General features: G+C 43.7%; 1 protein-coding gene across 2 annotated transcripts in view; it reads left to right on the top strand.

Annotated features, from left to right (window-relative positions):
- Positions 1 to 20,971, top strand: part of VGLL4 (vestigial like family member 4) — a 95,878-nt gene that overhangs the window by 70,434 nt on the left and 4,473 nt on the right. For both annotated transcript variants that reach the window (XM_082060061.1, XM_082060062.1), the window contains 2 exons: positions 17,398 to 17,620; positions 20,731 to 20,848. In XM_082060061.1, the coding sequence (XP_081916187.1) occupies positions 17,398 to 17,620; positions 20,731 to 20,848 (341 nt within the window). The remainder of the gene's footprint in view (positions 1 to 17,397; positions 17,621 to 20,730; positions 20,849 to 20,971) is intronic.

Raw genomic sequence — 20,971 nt, 5'->3', positions numbered from 1 at the left:
TAGAACTTGGTGCTAGTTTTCTCCTTTGTTCCACTTTGTATGGAGGATCTGCACAAAGGCTGGTGTGATTAGATGGGTGACTTCTGGTTTTCTTTTGTTTTCATACCGCATGAAGTAACAGGAATTAGCTCAGCTTAACTATTTATAGTAAAGCATACGTATTCACCTTGCAATGTCTGAAGTATTGTTCATTTGTTCTGTGTAATCCGCTCCTTTTGCTTCCCCTGGACAGGGCTGGTGGGGGTGGGGCAGCAGCAGGAGGAGGATCAGAGTGCTTTGCATTTTTCTGAGGCGGGGAGGTTGCGAGCCAGCTGCTCCCCAGCCTGCCTTGACAACTGGGCAAGCCGCAGTTGTTGCTAAACATGACTTAAAGGATTGCAGCACGGCTCTGACAGTCAGATGTGGAATTTTTCGCACAGGTAAGGCGTTGATGAGTTAGGTGCATGTGTTGGGTAAGCGGCAGATGCCATTCTGGCTGCGCGCTCGTTCCCGGGAGCGCAGGCCCGCGGGATTCCTGGCGTTCCGAGCGGGGGGCGGATGAGCCGGGGCCGTGGCTGCGCCGCTGCTCCCGGCCCCGCATTCCCCGCGTGCCGCGCTGCTCCGCGGGCACGGCGCGCGGACACAGCCGTTCGCCCTGCAGTAAATCACCACAGCCTTAGTCAGAGGCTGGGCCTGCAGTCTGCACTCTTGGAATTTGTTACAAATCAGGAATTCGGCGCTGGAGCAATGCAAAACACTGCAAGCTCACAAGCAGAGAGAGGCTTCTTGTTTACGCCATACTGTGCGCTTTCTCCCAAAAACTTAACTATTTATGGCCTTGCCTTGGAGCTGAGAATGCTGGTACTGGAAAGAACCACATGGTGTATTTCCATGGCACACATGCATAACACAACTGAATAAATTTATGGCATTTTTGAATTATTGTGTAACTTTGTGGGAAAAGGTGTGATTTTCTTTTTCTATTTTAAACTCATTTGCTAGTGATGAAATAAAACACAGCTGGCAGTTACAGACTTTATACAGTGAGAGGCCATAAAAGTAATGAAGTCTGAACCAACAGACTCGTGTGCAACCAGGGTTCAAAACTAAAAGCTACAAGTAGTTATTCCATCTGATTCCGTAGACATCTTTTAAAGCCATCTGATCTTTTCCAGTATGGTACATTTTTACTCAATTGATTCGTGTATATGAAGTATGCATCTCGTGATAAAAAGCACTGGTTTTCTACCTAGTGTCCATGTGATGGGACTTGATCTATTTCAATTAAACCATCTACTGCAGATGGATCATAATCTAAAATAGCATACACGAGGCCATCTTTTTTTCCACTTTATTTTGTAAGTTTGATCTGGCCATATGAAAATATGCTTTCAACTGAATATTACAAAACTCAGACTTTTGTGAAATATCTGAAATAGCTGAATATCCAGATATTTCAGAAATATCAAAAAAGTTCCCCAATGTTCTCTGAATTTTATCCCCATTGCACTGCCACCACCACTAATGAAGTTGTTTTTTCAAATGTTCTTTCATATTTTCCATCTTTTTGGGATTATGATGTTCTGGTTTAACAATAGAAATGGATTAGTCAAACTTTGTGGAACTGTCCTCAAAATTTTCTTTTGGGGATGGGAAGTATGTTGTAGAAACTTGACTTGTTCCCACTAAAGACAGTAGATTTGGGAAATGAAAACTTTATGGATCACAAGAATGCAGTCGCATTGTAGCGAGCTGGAGGTTCTAGAGGTGTTAATTTGACAGCATTCAGTTTAGAAAACCAGATCCATCAGAGATGCAGAGACTAGATGGCACGATATCTTTGGTGGTGGCAAAGACATTTTGGTGATTTGGACTATAAAGATAAAGTCTGTGTATTTTGGCAAAGTCCCCTGAAAGCACAGGACACAAGAGCTGACAATCCAAGGAGTGCTCCTGGGCACAGCCGCTCCCAGCTGTGTTCAGGGTACAGCCTGCACACCTCTGCCACGGAGCAGTGTTTAAATCCATAGCACTCTGCCCAAATGTCTGCACTTATTCTAAGTGTCCAGATGGGCAGATCTTTTTCATTTGGGGGTCGGTGCTTGAAGACAGAATTCCTTACGACCACAAGCAGCTCTTGTTCAGACACTCGGGTCTTTGTGATTGCGTTGGTGGAACTGGGAAGCAGTTGTGTAGTCATCCTCTCGACACCGGCATATCGCGGCTGGAAATGTAATTAAGTAGGACAAGAATTGTGTGCTGTGGTTCATTATAAATGTTAGAACTCTTTTGTGGCAACTTGGTGTTAACTCTTGGGTACCAGCTCTCTGGCATTTCAGTCACTGTGGTTCAGTGGGAATGTATCTGTTTAAATGCTTTGGATATTTTATCAGAAATCCAGCGATGCCAGCCTTTTCAGCTGAAATTCAGTGCTTTGAGGTGTTCCCTGCTCTGGTGTAGCTCCCTTCATTGATTGGGTTCTTTGAGCTGTGCTCAGGTATATTTGCTTTTGTCATGGGAAAACACAACTACTAGTGTAGAGTGAATCCAATGCCCTGGCAATCCTGTGTTTCTAAAATATGTGCAAAACACAATTTATCAAAGGCTCTGTTTTTCAGGGGACGTAATTCTAAGCTTTAGGATAATAAAATATACGTGAGAATTTAAGGATTAGTTTTTAAAAATCAGCATGTGAACCTGCTAACCTTGCTGACGGCAGCACTGGACTGTATTTATACAGCTTCTGTGGTTTTGTGGACATAGAGATTACACCCATAAACTTCTCACTTGGGAAAAACTAATATTTCCACCCCAAATTAAAGCTGTGGGATTGTAATATGAAATTTTTTTATTTGTATTTCACACTTTCTTCTAGATCCCTCAAATGTTTTGCTTAAAATGCATTTGCTGAAGCAGACTTTTGCTTGAAGTAAAACGTGCCTTTTGTAGCATACTGTATTTTCTGGTGCTCTATAAAGGAGGGACGAGCCTATTTTAAGCCTCAAGTTGGAACATGCCTTTGTTTTCTATGACTTCACCGAATTCACCTTGCTTTGCAGAATAGTCATTAGGAACTTGATTTATGTAAGAATTACAAGCACTTTACGTATGGGTAAAGTGGCAGGAGAGCTACGCCAGTCTTTCTTAGGAAATCCAAGGTGTATTTAGCATTTTGTGGCAAGCTCTGTGTAAAATGCCCTCTTTCTGGGCGCCGTGCTGTAGGGGGTGCGAATGCGGCGTGTTGTACCTTTAAGCGAAGGCCCGGGCTGACCTGTGTTCTGTGGGGCTCTTGTTTGTCAGGCTGGAGGCATTTTCTGGTTTTCACAGTTGAGCTGGAAACAAAGGGCTCGTTCTCCTGGCAGCAGCTCTGGAGCTGACAGCAGCCCCGCAGCCACCTCCTACCAAACCAACCGCTAAAACAGAACAAACCCCTTTTTAATAATAATAAATGACATTGAGCTGGTTTGGGTCTTCTGATTTTTGGTAGGAACTAGCACATATGCAACTGAACTGCTTTTGGGCAGGGGCGGTTATGGATAACAGTAGTCGTGGTGGAGCAATTTTCAAAAAGGTTTGTACGCTAGCAAGTTGGGGTCAAATCACTATATTTAAGTTAAAAGTGAATTGATGTCACTGATGTGTTCACAAGGATTCAGATTTCGTGTTACTGCTAAAAGTTATACGTGAAACTGGCCATTTGAATTTGTATCGGAAGGGACTGTTATTTTTGTTCGCTTGTGGAGTACATCAGCCGGAAAGTTTGCATTTTTGGTGTGGGACAGGCAGGCTTGGGAATGGAATATTTTCCCCTCAATCTCTTTGTCACAGTTCCCATTTGGTTTGGTGGCATTAGGATCACAATGACAATTTCTGCATGAAATCTTAGGGCAAATGTTTGCAGCTGTTAAGTAGATGTCTGAGGAATAATAATTTCTCAATTTGTGTGATACACTCTTTGGTTTTTCCTTGTAATAAAATGAAGGTCTATGCATGAATTTCCTGTGTATTCTGTAAGATGATACTTAGTTTTGGACATAACCATACAGACCTGGACACTTCTGGTGCAGATTCTAGGTTGTCTCTTCACTTCTGTTGCAGTGAAGAATCATAGCAAACCTGATCCATAAAGCCAGGCTGGGTTCCTGGAGTTTGGAAGGGGCCAAATACTATAAGCTTCTTGCCATGATTATCCACCGGACTTTGCTCACTTTAGTGACACTGTAATAGAAATGACCCTGGTATCCCTTTTTAAAAAATCTGCCTCCAACTGTCCTGAAAGTTACCTGGGTTCAAAGATCATGGAGTAATTTGGGTTGGAACGGGCTGTAGGAGTCATTCCATCCAAGCTCCTGCTTCAGGCAGGGTCAGCCGTGGCTTCTTCTAGCTGGGAGTAGCTCCCAGCAAGGAGTTTGGAGCTGAAGCTCTCCATGAACCACATTCCTTGTTGGAGGAGGACTCCATCACCTCCCTGCTCACCGGCTGAGGGTGCGCTGCCATTTAGGACCACAGTAGGAAATGTTCCGCAGAGATTCAGGTGGTGACAGCTGGTTCCAGCTCCATTGGGGCTTGAAAAGGTTCGGAACTGGGTTGCAGAGATAGTGCGGGAATTCTCAGAAACGTTCTTTGCTGCTAACTACTGCTTTTCGGGTTCTGCATTTCATGTGGTATTAAGAAATATGTTTACGCTGTCATTTTACTGTGACAAATTGGAATTGAAAAAATAACCCGTCACACACAACTTGGAACACCCAAAATGTCCCTTGCTTGCAGCGTCTTCAGCGTGTTCTCTTGGCGAAGCGTTTCAGGATTGACTTGGTGTTTTCAGAGCAGGCCTGTTGAAGCTGAAAGTCTCTGTGTTGCCAGTGAGACTGTTACAATGTGGCTGTTTCGATTATAGAGCACAAAGGATTACAGGGCAGGTTTCAAACTGCTTTTCCTAATTATTTTTTTCCTGTATGCATTCCTTGAATGATGGACCAAATCAATCGATATATTTTCTTATTTATTAATGGAGATTGCACACTACATAAAATTATTATTATATATTTTCCAACAAATGTACATTAAATTGAACCTTCAGAGATGCACTTGACAGAGCTAATATTTAACTCAGAGTTAAATACTAACTCTTGAGTTTTGCAGAAGGGGGAATTTGAGAAAATACTCAGGACCCTTTGGCTTGAGGAGAGTGTAGCCAAGCACATGTGAAATGGTTGTTACAAGCAGTTTCAGGGGTAAAAATTGATTGACAGCTTATCAGTCTTTGCAAAAAAACCAGCATCTGATCTGTCAAAATCAGGATATCCGTTGAAGTACTTTAAGGTCAGGCAATGTTAGCTCAGATGTCCCCACTTGCAAACAGAAAGGTTTTTTTAGCTAGCTTCAGAATTTTGGGTTGTTTTTCCGTTTCATTTTCCTTCTATCGTGAAGGAGCGTGAGGCTCCCGCAGGACGACGGGCTCCGGGCGGCCTGTGCAGCGCGGGCTGTGTCAGCGTCACCCCAGGTGACACAGGAAGGGAACGCATCCTTGGGCCCCTGCTGGCCCTGGACCCAGGGGGCTGTTCCTCGGGTTATTGAAAGGGAAATTTTACATTACCTAAATTAGCATCTACATAGGGGTGAAATCCAACACCAGGCCAAAAGCCTGAGAGCTGAGCAAGAGCAAGAAAACAACTGGTAACATTTACAAACACATTCTAGATGTATATCCCAACCATATGGAAACAAAGGTTTAATCTCACTTCTTTTCATTTAACCATTTTCCCAGATGTTTCCTGCAGTTTGACAGATGTACCATTTACTAGAAAGTTGTGCTCTTGAGAGTTAGAATGTTATGGACACGGTTGCTATAGACAATGATTCTGTAAGGGGAAGGTTTGGAATAAAATGTTACATTAATTTCTAGTTGAATAAGTACTTTTTTTTCCCCAGACTGAGAGCACTGGACTGGCCGGTCTCTTTCATTTTCTCTCATGCTGTAATGCGCTACAGAAACACGCGAGCCGGCTTTAACTCATTCCTGCAAAATTGCTGAGTACTGACTCTGAGAAAATGGCATCATTTCTTAGTGTTGACAGGGGAGAAGTATTTCTCTGGCGAGTTCTAACCACGCGTGGCCGTATTTACAGTTCAGTAAGTGCCTCGGCAGCCGGCGTTTCCCCTCTCCCCGGTTTTTGGTCTGGAGAAGCAGAGGGGGAGTGCGCGGCTCCTTGTGTTGTGGTGCTTCATGCTAATAAGCCCCAAAAGTGTTTTGAGGGGAGGGAGCTGATTAATCTCGTGTCTGATCTCGCCGCCTTCCAGCCGCCCGGGGCGGGGACTCTTATCGTGACGAGGCGGCGGGGGCGGCGCGGGGACTCTTATCGTGACGAGGCGGCGGGGGCGGCGCGGGGACTCTTATCGTGACGAGGCGGCGGGAGCCGCGCTCTGCGCCTCAGCCGGGGCCGTGAGGCCCCGGGGGGGCCGGGGAGGCGGCCTGGGAGCGCCGAGCCTGAGCTTAGCGCCGGGCCTGCCCGTGCCCGCAGTGCTCGGCCTGAGCTCAGCGCCGGGCCTGCCCGTGCCCGCAGTGCTCGGCCTGAGCTCAGCGCCGGGCCTGCCCGTGCCCGCAGTGCTCAGCCTGAGCTCAGCGCCGGGCCTGCCCGTGCCCGCAGTGCTCGGCCTGAGCTCAGCGCCGGGCCTGCCCGTGCCCGCAGTGCTCAGCCTGAGCTCAGCGCCGGGCCTGCCCGTGCCCGCAGTGCTCAGCCTGAGCTCAGCGCCGGGCCTGGCCGGGGCCCAGCTCCGCTCATCCCGCGCTTAGTACCAGACCATGCCCGCGCCCACCGGCCCCAGGCTGGGAAGGGCTGGGTATGGTTTTCATTGAGGATTTATCCTGAAAGCAAACGACAAGGGAAGTAAACGGACTTTGCCGCCATTGAAGCCGGAAGGTTCTGAGCTCAGTTATGTGAGCAGTTCCCCCAGTGGAAAAGGTGGCTGGAGTCCCGTGGACTTTGTCCTTGCACTGATGTTGACTTAATTAGATCCCCATGTCCAGATTGCTTGACTGAAATTGCGCTGTCCTTTGAATTTCTTACATAGCTCAGCAGTTCTGCAAGCTTTCTCGTTGGCGGTGTGACGTTGCTGAGCCCCAGCGGGATGTGCCCGTGGAGGCCGGCGCGTGTGCTGGCCCCGCGGCCCCTGCGCGGAACGGGCTCGGTTCACGGCGTCCCTGCGCGGAACGCGGCCGTGATGGGGCGAGCCGTGACAAAATGCCTCCAGAACGTCTGGGGAGAAGTCTCAGCACAGTCGTTGCTGCTGCGTTAGGCTGGAACGTGGCGCAGATGTGCAGTGACTGTGGATCCTGGAGGAGCCGCACATTGCAGTCAGGTCAAGGTTGATACGCATGTCCCTGTCAAAATCCTGTCTTTAAAGTCCTTGTCTGTCAAAGTTGTTTGTATTATTTGTGTTTAAGCTGTGTGGCCGTGGCTGACTCACTGCTGTCCGAGTGATAAAGAATGATGCTTCCTGAACCTTTTTGTCACATTTTTAATCAGTAAATCACTCTTTTAAAAAAGGAGTAATTAAAAACACCAAATGCTTTCGCACGTGGTTTGCTTTTCTAACTGAAGTCTGCCTTAAGCCAGAAATTTCTGTGAGAGGATGCTATTGATGGTAGAATCTGGTGTTTAATGGGGGTGCTTCGAACCACAGGACCCTTACAAGCACTTAACTGCTACTGCTGATATCAGCTTTTCAAAGGAATACTTTTGCTGTATTGTTAGGAATACTTGTTCCAAATACAAAGAAGCTCTTATTGTACTTCTAGTGCTTCTGCTGGACGTTTCAGTAATTCAGATTTTATTAGCAATTACGAACAGTTTCAATAAACTTCTAGTGAAATGTTTATTGCTTTTATAAAACAACCCATGAAAAAAACTGATTTCTTAAAACCGGTTACTTAAACACTATTCTCAATCTGAAGCTTGGGGTTTTGTGGGAATTTTTGAAATTGCTGTCTGAAAGTTAATTAATGTACTTTCTCAGCTTTGTCTACTTCCCATCAGTTAATGTTACACTGTATATCTGATGAATAGGTACGATCATTTGTGAGATTTAATGATCTGGACCCTTTTCCCTCCTTCTCTTAAGAATTTTTGAAGTTTGAAAAGAAAGCGCTATAGTCCCATGTCCTGACAGTTTGACACAGTTAATTCTAGCATTGTGACCTTATTCTCAGAGACTGGTTTGTGTTGTTAAAGCTCTTAATAAACAAACTTGCCATTCTCATGTTGTTGACATCTTTTAATTCCCACGTCATCTGTTTGAAGAAAACTATTTCTTCTGCCATAAGAGTCTACCCGATGCAGTCATTTATGTGATGGAACTAAATAAAATCCCATAAACTTTTGAGAATTTGGGGTTCACAGATTGACTTAAGCTGGCACTCACTTTTACCAAAAAATGGTTGCATGACAGGTATTAAGTGATGAATGAAAGTTTGTTGTTTTTTTTTTTCCAAATAAAAAAGTAGAAAATATTGTGAGAACCAACCCAGAAAATATTATAAGAAAATGTAACTGCCATTTTTTATTTCCTCTAACAGTTCTGCACAGTTTCACCACTGAGTTTCAACACCACCAAGTTTTCCCAGAGCCTGCAGAGCAGCTTGATGTTCCCTGGCAGTATTGAGCACACATGTATGTGGCTGATCTCGTTGCAGTAGGACATGACCCACTGCTATGTCTATTTTATGTGCAAGCTTTCTCCTGACATTGGCCCAGAGCTTTCTCTGTGTGATCATAAATAGTTGTTACAGTATTTTCCAGTGACTCAGTATAAAAGATTTGTTGCATGTGCCAAGTTTAACTTCAAAAGGATGTTAACATGGCTGAATTATAAAAGCTTTCTATGACCCAGCATATGAATTGGTAGAACATAAATGTCTGCCAGAGGTGTTTGGGTGGGCATTGCAGTTGGGTATAAATCAATCATTTTATAGCTGCCTCTGAGTCTTTCCAGTAACGCCTCTTACCTGCTGGCTGTTTTCGTGGAAGCTTCTTTGCTTGTTCCTTATCCTGTCAGATTTTCCTTCTTGCTTGTTAGAAATTTTAGGGAAAGTTTGCAGTGTCCCTTTAACCTCATCTTTTATAATTTGCTTTTCTGGATGTTTTTCCCCTCTTAGCAATTCAAAGTACCTCAAGGAGCTGAAACAGTTCAGACTTCTGCACGGATACTTTTAGTCTCCATTCCACCAGTGGTTGCCATTGTGGACCATGTTTTGTTCCTCCCAGTACATGCAGTAGCCTGACTCTTTCCCCAGATGTGAAGACTGGCAGGTTCCGCTCTGTCACCAGCTTCATTGGACTTTCTCAGAAAAAGGTTATTGTACCTCGAGCACCCAGATGTTGTGCTGTATAGTTTACTTTTGCCTTAGAAACTAAATCTTAGTTCTGGGTCCTGACTGGCAACTGTAGCATTGAATTTCAGGTGTGTGTTGATAAGTCTGCATTTTGCAGTTCTAAAAAAACTCTTCTGCAAAAAAGTGCTTTCTGTAACTGTAGTAGCAGTGTCTTCTAAACACATCCCACATCCTCTGCAGAGCCTTTTTCAGCTTCTGAATCATTCACGTCTTCTGTCCTTGGTCTTCATAGTTGGCAGAAATAGTTCTTTGCTTATGCATTTTTCTAGTGTTTTGTGCAGGCTTTTAAAGGCAGCGGGAGCTACTGACGTTCTTTGAAGAGAGAGTTATGGGGAGGTGGCTGAATCAGATAAATCTCAAAGGTTTGGTTCCATCTCCCGCCTCCCAAGAAACACACTGTTCTCTGACAGACAGCTAGACCATAGTTAGAACAGGGGAACCAGTGATGCTGTGTTGCAGGTGAGAGGACCAGAAAGTTTCTCCTCTGTGGCTAACAAGGTTGGCAGGAGCCTGAGTGCTTTTTGTCCTCAGTCCTGGGAAGCTCAGAGCTGATGAGAGTTGTACTCAGTTATGGGTTTCCACCCAGATATAGTTTAACAAAACATTGAAGAGCTGAAATGGGCTTATTTTTACACTACTGAAATCATGGTGCGTTTTAGAAAACTTTTTATGATGGCTGCACTGTCCAGTTATACCCAGACACTTGTTACTGTCGTAGTACTGAAATGCTGAAACTCTCTGCTGTTCCAGCTCCACTTTTTGAGCCGTTAGTAATTTTTTTTTTTTCAGTTTATTTACTTTTCCTAACAGGCTCATTCAAATTTACAGTTAGCAGAATTTATCAGATCACTTACCAGTTCAGAATTTTTCCAGATATTTATTAGATGTTTAAAATTCTGATATTTACAACTCAGGTGTGGCCTCACATCAAACCTTTTCAAAAAATGATGGTACTTTAAAGTGAGCCACCAGATATATCACACAAAATGAGCAGCTACCTTTAGAAGTTTGGAGTTGAGCGAGCAGGCAGTGGAAGTGCAGAGCAGAGCAATTAGGGGGTGAGCAGAGGTCCTGTAGTAACTTCTTTTTTTTTAAGTTGAATTATGGGTTTTGATTTTTAGAAGTAACCTGCAGTCTGCACCTATTGCAGTAAGGTAACTTTGTCATTCTGGATTGTCTCTGCATGCATGTGTTCCAGCAGTGATGTAATTTCTCATTTAATGAATCCCAGAGCTTTACCTACGTATGGAATGAGTGATTGCCATTTTAAGTCAAGCAGTGCTGCCTTTTAAAACTGTCCTTTGAGTGTTGAAGATGGCCAAACAAACAAAAATTCCTGTGAGAAAAATAAGTAGGATCTGAGATTGTGTTAATTTATTTTACTGTACGTTAGATTTAGATTTCAGTTTTGTGGGTTTGGCTTCTGACTCAGGTCTTACATCATGTGGTTCTCTTGCGTTCTTTCACACTAGTGAATATGAAGCCTTCAGGAAGGGAAGTTCTTCTGTATCTGAGTATTTTTGGTTGGTGCAGGCAGTAATGGGGCACTCTTTTTATGCATTTCACGGCTTACTATTTATTTCTTTTACTGTGAAATCTGTTCTTCTGGCTGATTACATTTGCAAGTAACTATCTGGTCTAAAGTTTGAACTCTGAAAATCTTGTCTTAGTGAGAACAAGTATAGAAAGCCTGACCTGTGTTGGTTTATATGTAAGATTGTTCTATTTTGTGGGGTTTTTTTCTATCATTTTATTTTGAATTCCCATGTCAAAGGTCTTTCCATGGGCTGTAGCACTAAGCTGCAAAAAAATATTTCATGAATTGAAATTTTTTTAAGGCAAGAAACTGCAGAATTCTGATTACAGAGGAGTGGAGAGAGCCGAGAAAAATAGGTACAGTCTGTGCATGCGGACTTCTGACTCTCAGAGAGCTCGTGTGAATATGGTGCTTAATTCTCCAAACTGGGCCCGATGATCAGGTTCAAAATTTCAAAAGAAGAAAAACTCCTTTATGGGAAGAGTTCAGTTTAATCCTTGGTGGCTGGAGAAGCTTTGAGGCAGTGCTTAAAATCCTGGGTGCCTTTGCTTTTGCCTTAGCTGTTTCTAGCCTGAGGCAGAAAGTGAAACCTCAGCCACCTGCCTCTTTCCTCGTTGCACACACATGAATGGGGCAGAAGAACGGGAGGGTGCAGGAGCCGCTCTGTGGCCAGCGGGACAGCAAACTGCTGGCCCCAGGCCTCCAGAACCAGAGCCGAGGCAGGGCTGACAGGGGCCGCTTTGGGAATGTGCTGTGCAGAGGAGAATATACTGTACAAATCATGTTTAAATAAAAACAATGGCAAAAAGGAGGGCATTCTTTATCTTTCTCAGGCAACCATATCCAATGTCTGGATTTTGTGATTCTTGCCAAAATAAGTTGCCTACTTGAAAACTTTTTGGGCTGGAGTACTAAGCCATAAAAGGAAAAGGCTACTCCAAGTAACAAGGAAGCACACAGAATGGGCTGAAAAAGGGTTATGCATTTAGGTAGCAGCTGTTCGAGACAGACGTGGATTGTAGAGTGTATTGGGCTGTTTGCAGTACTTTTTCATGTTACAAATACTTCACATAATTGGCTGATGCTCAAAGAGCAAACTGTTAATACTTTCACATTTTGTTTGAGTTTCTTTAGGGAATTTGGATAAATTTGGATAATTTGAAAAAATTCTGAGTAAGTGAAACTTAGGCTTTTCTCCTCTGGATATATATCACTGTATTTTGAAATATCACCTTAAATTCTTGTTCTCCCATCTCCCAGTAACAGAATTAATGTATGCAAGTAGATACTTTTGCAGGAAACGATCCTCATCATGTGGAGAAGATACTTTATATCAGTGGATTATAAATCCTTAAGTAGTCTTTAGCAAAAGCAGCTGTCCTCTTCCAGATTTAAGAGTTCATGAATAAATACAATAAAAGATGTTAGAAAATGCTGAAAATACTAAAATAATATTTGAATTAGGTTACACAAATGAAGGTTTTAAGCAATATTGAGCATTGTGTTTATACAAAGAAAACATCTTGCATGATAATTAAAAAGCACTGTAAGTGGATACTTGTTCTTTCTGCAAGTGAAACACGCTCCTACAGTAGAACCATTTCACGTTAGAGCTCTATTTCTGCCAAAGGGAGTGTGAAACGTCTGTGATTTCTTCACTGGGAGGTACAGTAATACTTTTGGCATCTGTTCCTGAAGGATCTGCAGGCTGGAAGTGAGTGTAGGCAAAACTCTCCCCTTTGGTGGGCCCCTTTTTTTTCCTTTTCCTTCAGCAGCTGGCAGGGTTTGTCTGTTCCCATAGGCTGAGCGTGAATTACCGCCACTCCGTGCCAGCGAACAGAACAGCCGCGTTTAAAGGTTGTACAACAAAAAATATTCAGGACAATGCATTTGAGCTACCTTTGAACTGGTTCCTGAGGAGAACTGAAACATTGCTTTCAATTAAGAGCCATTATTTAGCCCCAAAGTGCCGCAGACTTTGAGCCAGCAGTCAGGATGTGTGTGGTTTTGGTATGACATCCATCTGAGCACATGATGCTTGGTAAGTGCTGGAGCCTCCGTTATGATTCATTGGGGAGAAACATGGAAAACAATGTCTGTTTTTCAAGTGTTGGAGAAATGAATCGAAGGTTGGAATCCTGTATAATTTTGCTAAAATAACCCTGCAAGTAGCTGGAATACCTCTGTTAGCAGGGCAGGAAGGGTGATGGGACGGCTGATGGAACAGCGTCCCCCTGCCCTATGTTTGCTCGGCTTCTCGCCAGTATTGGTGGTTTGCTGGTTTTTAAGCCAGGGGAGATGCGCTGGCACATTGGCCACTGGAGATGGCGTCCAGTCACATACACTGAGTTTTAAGTTAAAGCGGAACTGGGATGGTAAAGCTGTTTGGACAGCTGGATTTATTTGTAGTGTATATTCTTAAATTATTTTTCAAACATGGTCAGAAATCCCTCTTTGTAATTTTCTGTCTTTATTTTTGAATTAAGAGATGCATCTCTGCACTTTTTCAATGCATGTGGAAAATTTTAAGCTAACTCACTTTAGTGGGCCACAATTATTTTCAAACACATACAGTTTTGATCACCCCTTCAGACAAAGCATCTATTGAAACAAGAATGACTTATCTCAATTATAATATAAAAATTGTAACAAACTTTTGGTTTCTAATAGAAAATTACTTTTGAAGTTACATTTTAAACTACAATTTTTTAATAATATGAAATTGGATACTCTAAAAATAATTTTATGTGTAATTGTTTTACAAGTGGAGTCAGATGTCTGCAGGATTTGCTATTTATATTTAAGCAGGAGGGACTCAGAAGTACTAGTGTATTTTCACAAGGGCAGAGCTATCATGTTACTATTCTACATGGTGCTGTAAAATTTTCAGCTGGGCTCAGAAAAAACAATATCTGATGTGGAAGTAGAAGATTCAGGCATTTTTCATTTTTTGCCAAGACTATATATTTGCAGGTAGATGAATTGAGGAGATTTTTGAGGAGTGAAGTATGAACTGTTCCGTGCTCGGAAGAGGAGTTGATCTAATTTTGGAAGAGGGAATTATTTGTCTGCAGAAAGGGCTGGGGTGTGGTCTGCTGAGATCACTGAGATAACTCGGAAATTTTGGGTATCTTTAGGGAAGCTCTGCCTACTGTGCTGTGCTTCCTGGCGTCAGACCCATCCCCTCTCCCAGCAGCTCGGCCCCTTCTTCCAAAAATCTTTGCACAAAACTTTTTTTGGCAGCAAAACTAGCAGTTCGCTGATATTTAGGGCTGTGATTTTTTTTTGTTTAAAGTATAGGATGAGTGAAATAGGTGCTATTGTGTAAAATGGAAAATTTCTTCTGCGTGGGAATTTCAGTAGGTTGGTTCATCACTGGTCACTTGAAAGGCCTCTCTTCCCCCCCAACCCCAAAACAGCACTAAGTTGTTGAAATCCCAGTTCTAAGAAAAAAACGCAGAGAACTGATGTAGCTACATTTTTTTGTTTTGTTTTACAAGTATTTGTGGTGGAGGAAACAAAGTTTTTTGTTTGAAAATCATCTTGTGCTTATTGAAACAAAATATAATCGTTCTGAACAGGGATTATTTTTTTTGAGGCAGTGAAAAGTAGGAATCTACTGGAGCTGTATAGGGTTTTGCAGCCTCCAAATGGTTACTTAAATCGTAGTAGACCAGATAATATTGAGTTGAAAAGTAAGATTTTTGGCTTGCAGCCACCAAAAATACTGCATTGCAGCGAGAAGCATGAGCCGTCTCTCCAGTGCGTTGCCTTTAGCACTTGCACAATGATTTTAGCGATGTCGTGTGATTGTTTCCCAGGCTCTCTAGCGGCTGTTGTCTAGGTACCACAACACTCTGCAAAGGCATCCTGTGCGTGCGGTTCCATCCTGCTGCCCGGGGGTGCTGAGGGGCTGGTTTGCTGCAGTCAGTAGCTGCTTTCAGGACGGCAGTTCAGGGTGAGGCTCCTGTGCTTCAGATACACAGTCTTGTAAGTCACGCGTTTGCATCTGTCCTTAGCTCTGCAATGCAGTTCTACTCCTCCCTTCTGAATGCGGGTACAGCAGGGCAGCCTTGTGAATGGCAGCGGTACCAGAGCTGGCAGAAGGTGGAAATGCAGCATTGGGAGAGCGTGCTGGTCTGTGTGCTGCTTACTGTGTCCAAATCTGGCCTATAAAGCAGGGTTCAAGAAACATAGGGTTTGCAGAGACATCTTAAGCACCAGCTGTGAAGCCTTAAAGGTTACATTTTATGGTCGATTCTGCTAATCTGCAACTACTAATTTGTAATTAGTCAAAAGGAACAAGCGATAGGCAGGGGGGTGGAGAGCGGGGATCTGAACAGTGTCAAATTGTCTTGTTATTCTGTTGGCTGTTCCTTCTGTTGGCACGTTGGGGGAATTTGGCACAGAGTCTAAGCCGTGTCCTGAGGTGCTTCAGTCATTGGTTGCCTGGTATCATATTAACCCTGGCTTGTACCATGAGACAGGAGTTGAGATTTGATTTGGGCAGTGATAGATTTCTAGCTTAGTGAACCAAGTGACTCTTGAGTGGGCCAAGGAACAGCACCGCGGACCTCTGAGGAGTTAGCAAAGGTCCTGTTCCCCAACGCAGCAGATTCTGCACCCCAATCTCAAGAAAGATGGCAGTGTTTCTAGCTCTTACATGAGGGGGCGACAAGGATGGCAAAGGTATGGGAGCAGCATTTGAAGAAAGTAGTACCCTGGAGAAAAAAAGCTGTTGAACAGAGGGGTGGTCTGAGGATGCGAAGCAGGGAGTGGTGGCTTTCTCTCTCTCCTAGTACAAGAACTAGGGCAATAGCAGACCAAGCTATCAGATTTTAGGTTGAAAAGAAACAAAAAGAGCCTGTGAAGAAAAGGTACTTAACAAAGCATGTAGTTTGAACTGTGGGATCCATTGCCACAGGACACAGTGGAGGCTGAAATTTTACATGGTCTCAAAAGACACTGGAGAAGGTTGAGCAGCACAACGAACCCAGCTGCAGGGTGAGGGCCAGGCGGCCCTGGCCGCGCACAGGCCTGGGGCTCTGCCCAAACCACGCACGGGCGCGTGGGACAGCGTGAGGTGCTGCTGTGGTGCTGGGCATGCCCGTGACACTGGTGATTTCTTCATTGTAGATGATACAGAGGAATAACCTTCAAGGCAAAGTAATATTAATATTATTGTCTGATTTTAATTAACATAAAAGAAGTAACCTAAGCAATTATTTCATTTCTATAAACCTGCAAGGTTTTTCTATGGCATTTTGGGGTTCCTCGTTTTCCTCTGTTGGAAGGGCTTTTTTTTGCCCTCCACTGTTAGCATTCCTTTTTGAGAGACTTCCTCAGACATTTATATAGGCAGTAGCTTCTTGGAGTTGTAACTTATTTCAGTGTTGAATATTATTTGTACATCTTAATTTCTAGTATTACAGAAGACAATTTCTATTCCTTTTCTATCTCTGCTTAATATTAATCCGAGCGTTTTTAAAGCTTGCTCCTGCATACCAACTTGCTATGCTATGCTTAAAAAAGCGGAGGAGAAAACATCTTGGAATTTGTCCACTTACACACAGGGCATGTAGGACACTCCACTATTACTGCAAGAATCTTCTGAAGGCAAAAGGTATTTTCCACAGAACGAGGTCTCTCCTCTGGTGCTTTCCTGTGTGACGGACGGGCCGGGTTTGCCGTGTCCCGCGCAGCAGCGGCGGTTGCAGCGGTAACTCTGCCGTACCGGTGTGTTCAGAGCGCCCGCCGTCCCGCGCTCGCCCGGAGACGGCCCTCCGCAGTGAGAACGGGGCACCTGGCCCTTTGCTGCACTGCTTTGCCGTTGATGACAATGATCTTGCTGTGTGGAAACTGTCATACCTAAGTCCAAAATCAGTATTTTAATGGCAGTGAATGCTAGGCTAATTATGTGAGTATATCTACTGAGATATACTGTGCAGTAGTTTTTTGAAATTACTCTTAAAGAACACTTGTTAAATTCTTCTGAGATAAGTGTAATGTAGTTTGCTTTTCCTTAATTTTCTGCTCTGAAAATTTATCTTCCTGCCTTGACTCACTGCATTTTGCTGGTATCAGCCCATGTCTTTGGAGTAAAATGAGCTTTTCTTGGGCTTCAGCAATGCTTAGAGAATATTACAGTGTTAGGAGACAGAGTGGGATTAATAGTACGTTAAACAAGGAGGAGTCTGATCTTAACAAAGCATGACCAGTTAGTTTAACTGGTGCCTTTAGGTGAGGATGTGAAGAAATTCTAGGCTGAGGAGAAATGTTGGTTGCCAGAGCTTGCGAACGTAAAGCGTTGGCTCCCTATGTAGGGAGGCGGCTGGACAGACGGGCACCTCGCTGCGGGATTCGGTGCCCTCCTTGCAACCAAGCAAAATGCATTGCTTCATGTTTCTTAAAGGGATTTAATGTTGCATCTCTCTTTGTAGCTTGTAGCAGTAGTAAGTCCTTTAACCATTTTTTTCCTTTCATATATTAGAAACAAGACTGCCAATGGGGATTATCGGAAGGAGCACAGAGAGAGGAGTCGCAGCCCCATCGAGAGGGCTGCTGCCCCAACAATGAGCCTTCATGCCAATCACATGTACGCCTCAATCCCAAGCTTGACCATGGATCAACCTCTAGCACTGACCAAAAACAGCATGGATGCAACCCGAACAGTCGGCATCACCCCTACACTGACTTCTGTGGAGCGGCAGCAGGTACTGGCTTCTGGGTTGACAAGAAACTCTGGGTGGTTGTAGGAATCCTTGGCGGAGACACAGTGAGAGCTTCCCTGCTGTAAGCAGAACGTGCTATGTGTTCCAGTAGGCAGGCGATGCAATTCTTCAGGCAAAATGTGTTTTAAACATGCACAATTAATGCCACAGCTCATTGTGTTTCATGTGAATAAATTGCCAGTGCTTAAATGTATCTGTCACAGATTTCTGAGTCTTCCTGCTTTTTCTAGTGCTTTACTAAGTGTGTGGATGTGTGTGTTTTAATTGGGCGTGCAAAGTCCGAGTTGCTCTGTGGCTGAGTGGGCTCTGGTGCCTGCTTGGCAGTAAGTGCTGCAGCACACGGTAGAGTCTCCAGCCCTGCTCCTCTTGGCAGTCTGTGCTGCTTCCCTCCCGCCGCCCCGGCTCTCTCCTCCAGGACTGCTGAGAGAGGTGCAAGAAAGGGCAGAAAGGAGAATTTTGCACTGAATTTTCCAGGTGAAAGAAGCTGGAATGACCTTAGTTGTTGTAGCCAACCAAAAGCATTCATTGAGTTGTTCAGAGCAATGTTGTGTCACTTTCATAATAACTTTTCCTAAAGCAAAGTACAGATTTTTAATTATTTTATAGTTCTATTACCATACGCCGGAGTGGGATTTGGGGTTTGGTTTGGTTTTGACTGGTTGGTTGGTTTTTGGCTTGCCCTTTCATACATTGCATTTGTTTTCCTTCAGAACTGCCATCTCTATGCAGTTTATACAATACCAGTATTCTTATATGTCAGACTTGCTTTTCTGTCTCTCACAAGTGGAGAGACAAAGAGAAGGCAAGATAATGGAGCTGCGATGAGCTGCAGTGTTGAGAAATGGAACTGGCCCATGTGCCCAAGCTCTTCTTTCCTTCTGTCCTCCTCCCTGCCCTGCTGTGGTGCCCTGCGCCACCCGCTTGAAAGGAGGGTCTTTCAGAGCTTGGGATCTTTCATACGCAATTTCTGAAAGCCGCTTTTCACTGGAGCCATATGCTTGCCGTCGGTGTGTAGATTTTCACGGTGGTTGGCTATGTACGCTGGTCTTTTACATATTGCTGTGCCAAAATGCCTGGCTCTGCACTAGTGCTGCTGCTATCTTGCATCATTTGGCAGGCGAATTGCGGAGTTATTGTTGAGTGCAGGGCGGCCCTTTGCTCTGGTCGCGTGGTGATGGCAGAGGAGGAAGGGCCAGGCCTGCGCTGACGGCGCTGCTGCCTCTGGACAGTGTCACCGCTGCCCTTGGACAGTGCCACTGCTGCTCACAGACACTTCTGGTTCGGTCTGTTTGACTTGGGCCGAGTCCTGGTGCTCGTTACCAGGTTCCTCTCCCTTTTGTTATCTTTGACATTTTGAGCTCGATTACAGTCTATTTTCTTGGGAAACAGGATGTTGAGGTAAGACCTTGCTAAGAGCACAGGGTAGAAATATTTTTTTTAAAAAGTATATTGAAAATAGGAAACCCTAGTTTGATGATTTGTTGTTTGTCTGGTTTTTAACCTTAATGTGTCAAATGGAATATCATCTCTCTTTCTAATAAAGAGGTGGGGAAAGATACCTCCTTCTTTTAGGCAGCATAGGGTTATTCATCTGCTCTGCTCACTACTACTAAATTCTCATTATTTTCATACAAATATGTATAGTCTGCTCAGTGGAGCTGTACCCGCAGAACCATACCAGAGGATTCTGTGAGATGCCTTGTCCTGCCTCTCAGATCCTTGGTGGCGTTGATACAAGCTTTTTATTACCTGCCTCACTCTCTACTTCCTACCTCTTGCATGTCTAAAATACTCTTCTGAAGAGATATGGATGCATATACACTTCTCAAAAAACACTTCATAGATGCATAAAATCTTAGCCCCTGTAACAAAGAAAATAAATACTTCCACATGTGAACTGTTTACAGAAAAAAAAATCAAAATAATTCACTTTTTTCTTAACTGCACTGACAGCGAAGTAAATAAGATGTAAATAGCATAATTGCCATTGTGTCTAGACAATTAGTGTTAAACCTTCCCTTTACTTTGGTCGAGACTAAAGTGGCACTAAACAATGAAAACTTTCCTTCTTGACTCTGTATGGTAGTGGGTAAAGTAGTGATTTTTTTTGTGGGATTGCTGCGCAGATCTGTAAAATGGGCAAGAAACTAAAACTGTCGATTACATCAGTTGTATGAATCTTTTGGATGCTTCACAATTCACTTGCATTGAGTATAGCAAAATGGACTCCTCGCATCATGAAATACACCACAGATGTAAAGCAAGCGTAGTTCAACACCTGTGTTGCTTCCCTTCAGCCACTTGGAGAAACCGGGACGTTTCTTTTCCTAAGGTGTTGTTTTGATGTAACATGTACATGGTAAACAACTATAAGAAGAGTATTTTATGTGTGCACTTTGTACAAAGTATACACTGTGGAACTGAGATGATGTGAATAGGCGTTTTGGGGATTTTGCATGTGTTGAGAATGAAAAAGGATGATGTTTATTAAGTAGTGCTAGAAAGGCAGATCAGTTACAGCAGGAACGTACTTGTGGTCAAGACTCACTTGTATTTTACATCTTCTGGGTTTCTTGTTTTGTGACTGAAGTATAGAACACAGAATTAGGCTAGGAAAACCTCCAAATGTAAAATGGTGCCATTAAAACCTGACTAACTCTAAGAATACAAATACCTGTAAAATTTGTAAAGCCCTTCTGAGTCCTGGAATCACAAGGACATGTGGACATAGAATGAAACAAGTATTTAATATGTTGACATTTAGTTCTGTGTATGTAATGCCTGTGAAGTTGAAACAGTCACTGCAAAATCACTTGATACTTTTAATTATTTGCTTTTATACTGCCCTTTTTATAAATGGCTGCTTGCCACTAAGAACTATTATGGAAATGCAGTGTGAGGTTTTTTTAAGCAAAGAAATGATAGCTGAATATTTTGGGGTGTGATATGCTTTACTGAATTTGACAGTTCATGGGTTACTTCACTGCAGTGTTTGCACATGTCAAGTGATTATGCAATGACCTGCTGCTCATATATATGGCTTTGGCTAATTGCCGTAGTGAGTGACGGTTTTCTTTTTTCTTGCGTACCAGAACCGTCCATCCGTGATCACGTGTGCTTCAGCGAACAACCGCAACTGCAACCTCTCGCACTGCCCCATCGCGCACAGCGGCTGTGCCGCCGGGCCCGCCTACCGCCGACCCTCCAGCAGTAAGTTACACCGGGGAGAACGGGAGAGCAAATCATCTCGTGCACCATAACGTGTGGGCACTCATGGATTAACAGAACAAAAGGAGGTGAAGCAATGGATACCGCTGTGTATCCTGCCTACCC

The sequence above is a fragment of the Streptopelia decaocto genome, assembly GCF_964273445.1.
Source record: "Streptopelia decaocto genome assembly, chromosome: 8".
Taxonomy (NCBI): Eukaryota; Metazoa; Chordata; class Aves; order Columbiformes; family Columbidae; genus Streptopelia; species Streptopelia decaocto.
This window is presented reverse-complemented; position numbering and strand designations above follow the sequence as displayed.